We start from the raw sequence: 10,436 nt of genomic DNA on the forward strand, positions 1-10,436 counted from the left end.
TGGCCAGCGAGCGGGACACCTTCAGGTCCCAGGCTGAAGAAGCGACGGCCTCTGCCAAGGCCATCGTTGGGCAGCTGGGGGCAGAGCAGGGCGCACATCTACTAACGAAAGGCGCCCTAGCGGAGGTCCTCAAGGTGGCTAAGGCCTCTCGGACCAAGGCTTTAGTCTAGAAGGGAAAGGCCGAGGGTGAGTCCTGTTCCCCTTGTTTTATTTGTTTTTCTTGCGTTCGACCCGTAACTCCCCGATGTGATGCAGAGCTGGAGAAGGAGGCTTCTAGGGCGGCCAAGGCCTCTCGGGTCGAGGTCCAGCACTGGAAAAAGAAAGCTGAGGCCTCTCGGGTCGAGGTCCAGCACTGGAAAGAGAAAGCCGAGGGTGAGTCCCATAGGCCTTTGCCCCTGTTTGGCTTATTTTCTTTTGCGCTTAACCCTATCCTGCTTGTTTTGGCGCAGGGTTGGAGAAGGAGGTCTCCCGAGTAGCTGAGGCCTCTGTCACAGTGCTGGCGGTGCTCGAGGCCGAGATCAGGGAGCACAACGTGCTGCAGAGCACCGCCCGTATCATCTATGAGGCCCTAGAGGTTGAGGGGGTCGAGTCGGGCAGCTCCCTTAGGAGCCGCTTGATCGCGTTGAGCGGCCAAGTGCGCGAGTGACTCCGGGGGGCGCTGCACATGGGCGTCAAGCGCGCCCTGGCCGTCGTCTCCTCGCACTACGCCGGCGTCGACCTCGAGGCCATCAGCGATGGCTATGTCTTAGCTGAGGATGATGAGGAGGCCGATGAGGAGGTCACGAAGCTGATGGAGGCGGTTGAGGGCCCCGGCACGGCGCTGGCCAAGCTGTTCGAAGAGGAGGTGGTTCCTCCCACGCCGTCTGCCGACGCTGGAGACCCTGAGCCTTGACCAAGGCCAAAGAGGCCATGTAAATAAATTAGGATTATTATTGTATCGTAACGCTTATGGCCATCGAGGCCTTTTCTAAAGTACTTATGCGTCTACGCTTCTTAATCGTTTTTTATCGTATTTCCAAGCCTCTGCCCTCTGTCTCGTCTCTGAACATATCTCTTGCAAAAAACTTCCTCGGAGCCTAAGCTGCCCCTTGGGCAAAAGGTGGTGAGGGAGTGCCGTAGCCCGGAGGCGTAGGCCGTCTCGCGACTCAGCCAGCCTTTTGGCCCTGAGACAGACTTTCGGTCCTTAGGTTTTTTACAATCGATTTGTCAGAGCACGATAGAGAGTTTGGCGTAGAATTTTTTTCAAAAAACGGTTAAAAATGGTGACTAGGACTTTAGGGGGGGGGGAGTCCCTCCCTCTAGCCCCTGAGAGAGGCTCGGTTCTACAGAGGCAGAGCCGTGTCTTGTTCGAGCCCCGTAGTGGGCACCTCTGTAGAGGCAGAGCCGAGTCTCCCTTATGGTGTTATCATAACGCTGAGCTCCACGATGGGCTCGGGGGGTTTCTCGAAAGATTAGAACAACTAAAGAACGTTTCTTTATTGTATTTTGAGAAATAAAGTATACAATGCTTGGAAATTTAAGGGTAGAAGCGACGTAGCTGTTCTATGTTCCAAGCGTTGGTGAGGATTTCGCCCTTCTCGTTGGCTAGCTTGTAGTCCCAGGCTTTAGCACTTGGGCGACGATGTACGACCCTTCCCATGGCAAGGTCAGCTTGTGGCGGCCCTTGTTGCTCTGCCTCAGTCTCAGCACCAGGTCGCCCACCTTTAGGTCTTGGCTTCGAATGCGCCGGGCTTGATAGCATCGTAGGGCTTGCTGGTACTTGGCCGAATGTAGCAGCGCAACGTCTTAGGCTTCCTCGAGTTGGTCGAGGGTGTCTTCGCGGGTAGTGCGGTTGCTTTGCTCGTTGTAGGCCTGTAGCCTCGGGGAACCGTACTCCAAGTCAATGGGGAGGATGACCTCGGCTCCATAGACCAGGAAGAATGGTGTGAACCCCGTGGCTCGGCTCAGGGTGTTCCTCAGGCTCCAGATGACCGATGGGAGTTCGGCAAGCCATTTCTTGCCAAATTTCTTCAACCGGTTGTATATTCTCGGCTTGAGGCCCTGTAGGATCATGCCATTGGCACGTTCTACTTGGCCGTTTGTCCTAGGGTGTCCTACGGCCGACCAGGCCACACGGATGTGGTGGTCGTCGCAGAACGTCATGAACTTGTGGTCGGTGAATTGTGTCCCATTGTCAGTGATGATGGTGTTTGGAACCCTGAACCTGTGGATGATGTCAGTGAAGAACAGCACCACTTGCTCGGATTTGATTTGATTGATCGAGCGAGCCTCGATCCACTTGGAGAACTTATCGATTGCTACCAGCAAATGGGTATAGCCCCTGGGGGCCTTCTGTAGAGGCCCAACCATATCGAGCCCCCATACGGTGAATGGCCATGTAATGGGGATGGTTTGGAGGGCTTGGGCCAGGAGGTGCGTCTGCCGCGCATAGTACTGGCATCCCTTGCAGGAGCGTATGAGCTTGGTGGCGTTAGCAACCGCCGTTGGCCAGTAGAACCCTTGGCGGAAGGCGTTTCCAACGAGCGCCCAAGGCGTGGCATGGTGCCCGCAGGCTCCTACGTGCAAGTCCCAAAGTAGGGCTTGGCCTGCCTCGGTGGTGATGCATCATTGGAGGACGCCAGATGGGCTTCGCCTGTACAACTCGCTGTTGCTGACGATGTAGGTTTTGGCTCATCGCGCAAGCCATCGGGCTTTGGTCCTGTCTATGGGAAGCTCTCCTTGAACGAGGCAATCAAGGAATAGGACTCACCAGTCCGTGCCCTGGTTGGCCTCGAGAGGCTCCGCGTTGACTTCCATGACCTCAGGCTCGGTCGATGGGGTCTCGATGATAGAGGGGGCCTCAGGCCCTGCATTGGGCTCGACTGATAGGCCCTCTTCCACCGCCGAGGCGTAGTCGACGGAAAGTTTGTGGAGGTCTCTAGCGAAGATGTTCGGGGGGACCGAGGCCCATGCCGACGCCATCTTTGCCAGTTCATCCGTGGCCTCGTTAAATTTTTGCGCGATGTGGTTGAGTTCGAGACCGTCGAACTTGTCTTCTAGGCGACGCACCAACTTGCAATACGCCTCCATTTTGGGGTCATGGCAGTTCGATTCCTTCATCACTTGATCGACGACGAGCTATGAATCACCTTGTACGTCGAGACGCCGTACTCCAAGTTCGATGGCGATCTGCAAGCCGTTGACGAGGGCTTTGTACTTGGCTGCATTGTTGGAGGTGGCAAAGTGGAGCCGAATCATGTAGCGCATATGCACTCCAAGGGGTGAGATGAAGAGTAGACCCGCGCCTGCCCTAGTCTTCATCAGGGACCCATCAAAGTATATGGTCCAGCATTCCGCCTGGACTTGAGCAGGTGGCAGCTGGGTGTCAGTCTACTCAGCCACAAAATCGGCCAAGACCTGAGATTTAATTGCTTTCCGAGGTGCAAAAGATAGGGCTTCCCTCATGAGTTTGACGGCCCACTTGACTACCCTACCCGAGGCCTCTCGGTTATGGATTATCTCTCCCAGAGGGAAAGACGACCCCATGGTCACCGGGTGAGACTCGAAGTAGTGACGCAGCTTGCGTCTAGCCAAGACTACGGTGTAGATAAGTTTCTGGATGTGGGAGTAGCCCGTCTTGGTCTCGGAGAGCACTTCACTGATAAAGTAAACAGGTCATTGGATGGGTAGAGCATGCCCTTCTTCCTGCCTCTCGACCACCATGGCCGTGCTGACCACTTGGGTCGTTGCGGTGACGTAGAGTAAGAGGGCCTCGCCCTTGGCCGGTGGTACCAGGATAGGAGGATTGGTGAGCAATACCTTGAGCTTGGTGAGGGCTTCTTCGGCCTCGAGGGTTCATGAAAAGCGTTCGGATTTTCTCAAGAGGCGGTATAGAGACAAGCCTTTTTCGCCAAGGCACGAGATGAAGCGGCTCAGGGCCATAAGGCATCCCATAACCCTCTATACTCCCTTGAGGTCTCGGATTGGCCCCATGTTGGTCACGACCAAGACCTTCTCCGGGTTGGCCTCGATGCCGCGTTCCGAGACTATGAATCCTAAGAGCATGCCTCGAGGGACCCCGAAGACACACTTCTCAGGGTTGAGCTTGATGCCCTTCTCTCTGAGGCATTTGAAGGTTATCTCCAAGTCATTGACGAGATCACTAGCCTTCCTAGACTTGACCACGATGTCGTCCATGTAGGCCTCGACGGTTCGCCCGATGTGCTCGCCAAAGACCTGGGTCATGCACCGCTGGTATGTGGCCCCTGTGTTTCTGAGGCCGAACAGCATAGTCACATAGTAGTACATGCCGAATGGGGTGATGAAAGAAGTCACGAGCTGGTCGGACTCTTTCATCTTGATTTGATGGTAATCGGAATACGCATCAAGGAAGGATAGGGTTTCACATCCCGCGGTGGAGTCAACGATTTGGTCGATTCGAGGTAATGGGAAAGGGACCTTTGGGCATGCTTTATTCAAACCAGTGTAGTCTACACACATCCTCCACTTCCCATTTTTCTTCTTAATTAATACAGGATTAGCTAACCACTCCGGATGGGACACTTCCTTGATGAATCTGGCCACCAAAAGCTTCTACACGTCCTCGCTGATGGCCCTGCGCTTTTCCTCGTCGAATCGGTGCAGGCGCTGCTTCACCGGTCTAGAGCCAGCCTGGACGTCCAAGGCGTGCTCGGTGACCTCCCTCGGTATGCTCGGCATGTCCGAGGGACTCCACGCGAATAGATCGGCATTCGTGTGAAGAAAGTCGACGAGCACAGCTTCCTATTTGATGTCGAGGGTGGCGCTGATCCTCAGCGCCCGATCGTCGGAGCAGGTGGGGTCGACCGAGACGAGCTTGACGACCTCCGTGGGCTCGAAAGTCCTGGCGCGACGCTTGGAGTCAGGCGCCTCGCTATCGAGCCGGTCGTGGTTGATGATGAGGGTCTCAGCCTCCACGAGAGCCTCGGCGTACTCGATGCATTCGACGTCGCAGTTGTATGCATGCTCGTACGTGGACTCAACAGTGATGACGCCGTTGGGGCCCGACATCTTGAGCTTGAGGTAGGTGTAGTTGGGGACCACCATGAACTTGGCGTAGCACGACCGCCCTAGGATGGCGTGGTAGGTTCCCTTGAACCCAACCACCTCGAAGGTGAGGACCTCCTTGTGGTAGTTGGAGGGAGTACCAAAGCAGACGGGCAAGTCGATGCGCCCGAGGGGTCGCGTGTGTTTCCCCAGCACGATGCCGTGGAAAGGCACGGCATCACCCCGAAGCTATGACCGGTCGAGCTCTAGGAGCTCCAGGGTGTTGGCGTAGAGGATGTTGATGCCGCTGCCTCCGTCCATCAACACCTTGGTAAGCCAGGTGTTACCGATGATGGGGTCGACAACGAGCGGGTACTGCCCTGGGTTTGGGACATAATCAGGGTGGTCATCCTGATCAAAGGTGATCACCTCCTGAGACCAGTCGAGGTACTGGGGAGCGGCCACCTTCACTGAGAAGACCTCCTGGCGCTCCCTCTTTCGCTGGCGTGCCATGAGGCACGCTGAGGGCCCGCCAAAGATCATGAAGGCGTTGTGCACCTCGGGAAACCCGTCGTCCTTGTTGTTGTCCCTATCGTCGGCGCCCCTCATCTGGGCATCGTCGCTGGGGAGTCCGAGCTTGGTGTAGTAACGCCGAAGCATGGTGCACTCTTCGAGGGTGTGTTTCACCGGGCCCTGGTGGTAAGGGTAGGGTTTCTTAAGCATATCGTCGAAGAGCCCGGGGCCTCTAGGGCCTTAGGGATTCTTGCGGTCTACGGCCATGACTAGACCGGCCTCGAGGACCTCCTACTTCCCTTGGTGACCCTTTTTCCTTTTATTGGGGAGGTGGGGAGCCGAGGCCCCGGGGGCCTCGTCCCTTCGCTTCCCCTTGGCGTCGTTGTCGGGGAAGATGGCCCCGACGGCATCTTCGCCTGAGGCGAAGTTGGTGGCGATGTCGAGGAGCACGGCCGCTAAGGTTGGCACGTTCCGGCCTAACTCTCGGACCAAGTCTTGGTAGGTGGTGCCGGAGAGGAAAGCCTGGACAACTTCTGAGTCGCCAATGCTAGGCAACTCGTTGCACTGCTTGGAGAAGCGCTGGATGAAGTCTCGAAGAGACTCGTCTGACCCCTAGCGACAACTCTTGAGGTCCCAGGAGTTCCCGGGGCACACGTATGTGCCCTAGAAATTCCCGACGAAGACCTTTACCAAGTTGCGCCAGTTGTGGATTTGCGAGGGAGAGAGGTGTTCGAGCCAGGCTCACGCCAAGTTTGACAGGAACAACGAGTGGTTGCGGATGATGAGCAGGTCATCGTCTGCACCGCCTAGCTAACAAGCCAGGCGGTAATCGGCCAGCCAAAGCTCGGGGTTGGTCTCGCTGCTATACTTTGTGAGGTTGGCCGGTTGCCAAAACCGGCCCGGGAAGTTAGCGCTGTGGATGGCCCTGCTAAAGACTCGAGGGCCAGGTGGCCTAGGAGAAGGACTATGGTCCTCCCTACTGTCATAGCGACTGCCTCGGTGTGGGTGGTAGCCTCGGGCGGGCCCCTCATTGTCGTGGCGCCGTCGCCTGCTGACCACATCGTGGTCGCCTTGTGCCTCGCGTCGGTCGCCAAGGCGATCGTGCACCGAGGGGGCCCTGTTGGCCGTTGGTGCCCGAGCAGGCTTGGGACGAACCGAGGCCTCTCTACTCTGCTGAGGCGATGCCGCGGGTAGTTCCAAGGCGCCTCCGCGCCGTCTAGAGGTAGAGCTTTTGGCCTGCTGTACCGTGGCGGTCTCGGAGCTCGCCGTGGGCCAGTCGCCCCTCTGTGGTAGAGGGCTCGGGCATAGTCTGGAGTAGCATCGTCGCTGCCGTGACGTTCTGGCTAGCGCAATTGAAGATAGGGGGTTGCTCGCCCCCTACGTCGTTGTTGATGCGGTGGTGGATGTCGCGAGCCCTCCGTCGGGCTGCTCCGCCATCACCACAACCCCGCTGCTCTCGCTCGAGAGTGTCTCGGAGCTGCTGCAGAAGGAATCGGTCTTGTTCGACCTTGGCCTGAAGCTCACGGAGCTGCTCCAAGTCAAGGCGTCGATGTTCCTCGGGGGCAAGGTTCTCGTTCCGTGCTGCCCGGGGCTCGACGCGTGGAGGCACGGTGGCACCTGCCCCTTGGGGGGTGGGGAGCGGTTGTCTGTCCCTTCGTCCTCATCGCTCGCTCTCGGCATCCCGAGCCCGATGTGGAAGCACTCGCGAGTGGGGTCGTAAGTGCCTTCGTCATCGGAGTCGAAGTAGCCGAAGCAGTAGTCGCTTGCGGCCAGGAAGCAGCGCATGGCTTCAGGGTCGCGAAGCTTGGAGAAGTCTGCTCTGGCCCACGCCTCGTCCTCCTCCGAGGAGTAAGCATGGGTGTGGGTCAAGGTAGTGGCGTCGAGGTCGAGGGCGAAGCGTTGGTGGCGTCCTGAGGGCTCCGCATGAGCGAAAGCGTAGGCGGAAGCATAGGTGGCGGTGGCATTTCTCAACTCGAAAGGGTACGGGGATGGTGCCATCGCCGGGCTTTGCTCCACCGGAGTCAACACCTCGGGAGGTGGCGGGGCAGAGCTTGATGATGGGGCGTCACTGCATGCCACTGGTGTCTTTCCCTTGCCCAGGCTTAAGCTGGATAGGTCCCCAACCAGGGACTCCGTATCAATAGCCAGGCATGGGGTACCGGCGGAGCACGATGCCTTGCCCTGAGCTTGCGCGATGTCGGGGTGGTCCTGCCCGCGTCGTGCCTGGCGAGCGTGACAAGAGCGGTGGCCTAGGCGCCGCCTGCGCCTGGGCTACTGGTGCGTGGTGTCGTCATTGGTCGGTGGGGCTCTGGGCGTGAGGAGTACCATATCATACTCAGATCCTAGAGACATGAACTCTAGGCTCCCAAACCAAATCACCGTGCTGAGATGAAGTGGTCGCACTGGGTCTGCCATCCGGAACTTGTTGGGATGACTGAGCTAACACGTAGCAAAGCCCCTACCTGGCGCGCCAACTATCGGTGTTTTGGACCGACGAGCCCTCAACCAACTAGTGAAAATGTACTGCGTGCCCCTAATCCCGGATGGTGATGCAAAGAGACACAAGGTTTATACTGGTTCAGGCAATAGGTGCCCTACGTCCAGTCTGAGAGAGCGATCTTGTATTCCTTGCACCGAGGTGCTTGTAGTAGGGGGTTACAAGCAGGGCGAGAGAGGGAGCTAGTCCTAGGTCTCTACGGGGAGCGGTGTGGGTTGCTTGAGACGTTGATCTTAGGTAGCGAGGGGGCATGCGTATTACAGAGTATTGAGCGTTGCGTGTGTGTGTGTGTGTTTGAATCTCCGTCTGTCTGTGCGTGAGTTTGTGAACCCGTGAGCTCGTGTCCCTCTGTTCGTCCCTAGAAATGGCCCTGGTCACTCCTTTTTATAGTTGAAGGGGGGACGGGGGTGATACATATGTTCGCTACACGGCATCTTGTGAGCGGAGGTGGCGTGTCTGAGCCCTGTAGCTTGCCACTATGGCGGCATGGTCGATGGAGCAGTCCTGTCCTTGATGTACTGGAGCGACGTGTCGGTCACGCCCGATTATGAGCGACGTGGGAGCTCTAGTGATAGCTTGAAGCAGGGCATGGCGGACGATGTGCCGGTCGCTGTATGTCGACAGTGTAGAGAGCCGAGGCTCAGTTGGTGCAGAAGTCGAACCATCGTGGGAGGCTCGGCGGGCGCGAATCCCGAGGCTGCCGAGACCCTGAAGCGGATTGCTGAGGCTCGGAGCGAGTAGTTGGTCCTGTACACTGATTCCGAGGCTACAGGGACCCGAACCTGTCTCCCCACGCCGCGCTGTCCTCGGAGCAGTTGGGGGGTAGGCAGCATAGTGTAGCACGGGCGTTAGTCGTGGGCACAGTGCCGAGCACAGCGGCCGGTAACCCCTGCCCCGTTCTGTCCCGGACGACATGGTGTCGATGCGACTCCCATCTCGTCAGTCACTCCGCTGTGCCGAGCCGTCATCCGACTGATGTCGCGGGAGTGGTTGGTCGCATCATTTGGACGTGACGTTCTGTCAAGGAAATCGGTCGAGGCGGAGGCGACGGGGTTGTCGTCGAGCTGGCCTCGAGCGAGGCGGAGAATCGGCGCCTCGTCCGAGGCTTTACGTGCGGGGCCTAGATCGAGACGGAGAATCGGTTCCTCGTCCGAGGCCTTTCGTGCGAGGCCTCGAGCGGGACGGAGAATCGGTTCCCCGTCCGAGGCCTTTCGTGCGAGGCCTTGAGCGAGATGGAGAATCGGTACTCCGTCCGAGGCCTTGCGTGCGGGGCCTCGAGCGAGGCGGAGAGCTGTTCGAGGTGGGCCGGGCGGTCCAGCCGAGCCTCGGATAAGGTGGGGGTTAGCCGGTAGTTGTCTTTTGGCTTCGATTTTCACAGGGTCTAAGCGATTTTTTTGGTTCTTGCTTAGGGGACCCCTTTTTATGGTACCCGACAAATAGCTAAAGACATATTTATTTTTTCATTTTCCTTAAGGAAGAGCTGTAACTATCCGACAAACATTAGACATAAATTTGAAAAGGAATCGTAAAGGCCATGACAAAAAAAACTTGCTTTGATTTTTTATTTTTAGCAAAAAGACTTGGCGTTGATGCTATGGCCCCGTTCGCTGGTCTGAAACTTGACTGAAACTGGCTAAAAAATACTGTTCTGGCTGAATTATTGTGAGAGAAAAATACTGTTCCGACTAAAAAAAGAAGCCAAACAAACCATTTTTAAGACAAGCAAACAGGGCCTATGTGCCTGTCTTTCTGACTGCCAGTGCAATCCTTGGTACCGTGGGCTGATCAGCCTATCCGATCCTGCACCGTAGAACTTTTTTTCTTTTGATTTGAGGAACGCATCGTCGAACAACCGTGCAGGAGGTCAACCGGCCCATCTAAGGTGGACATCTCACGTCACGGAGCAGCAAAAGAAAGCAACAAACACCCGAGCGCTTGCTCCCACATTAGCACCATACTGCTTACCGAACGTTGAGCTAACCAGCTTAAAATGCCATCCCTCAACGCGCGCGTCAGCCGAGCACCGTAGCTGGTGCCTGTTACTCCAGCTTTGGAGGGCTAAAGAGTTGGTTGGAGGACGAGTTTGCTCGAGCCCATGTCAAAAGCCAGCCCAGCCAGCCCAGGTGGTTGCCCCGGCCAAGTTACGCTGTTGTTGGGTGCAGCCCTGTAAGCCCACACAGGGAGTGTGAGCCACGCTGACCTGGAGTGTGAGCCACGCTGACCTGTTGATGAGGCCCGTTAGGAAAGACGGGTGCTCTGTTAGGCCCGTGGACACTGCGAGGAGTGCAGTCAGGCCGTCGAAGGCGCGCGCGGACTTGGGCCGTTGCTGAATAGGGGGTGGCACACTTGGGCCGTTGCTGAATGGGGGGTGGCATTGGCCCGGGAGGCCGGCAATCGCGCCGGCGGGTAAAAATGGGGTCGG

General features: G+C 57.3%; 1 protein-coding gene across 1 annotated transcript; it reads right to left on the reverse strand.

The window, feature by feature from the left end:
• Positions 1-2,745: 2,745 nt before the first annotated feature.
• LOC136465809 (uncharacterized) lies at positions 2,746-3,069 on the reverse strand. The gene has a single exon (XM_066464399.1). The coding sequence runs from the start codon at positions 3,067-3,069 to the stop codon at positions 2,746-2,748; it is 324 nt and encodes a 107-aa protein (XP_066320496.1).
• Positions 3,070-10,436: the final 7,367 nt, after the last annotated feature.

This window comes from Miscanthus floridulus, chromosome 7, assembly GCF_019320115.1.
Source record: "Miscanthus floridulus cultivar M001 chromosome 7, ASM1932011v1, whole genome shotgun sequence".
Lineage (NCBI taxonomy): Eukaryota > Viridiplantae > Streptophyta > Magnoliopsida > Poales > Poaceae > Miscanthus > Miscanthus floridulus.

Bases quoted from the DNA above. Each gene is read 5' to 3' on its own strand.
- LOC136465809 (XM_066464399.1), bottom strand. From the start codon at position 3,069: ATGGAGGCGTATTGCAAGTTGGTGCGTCGCCTAGAAGACAAGTTCGAC.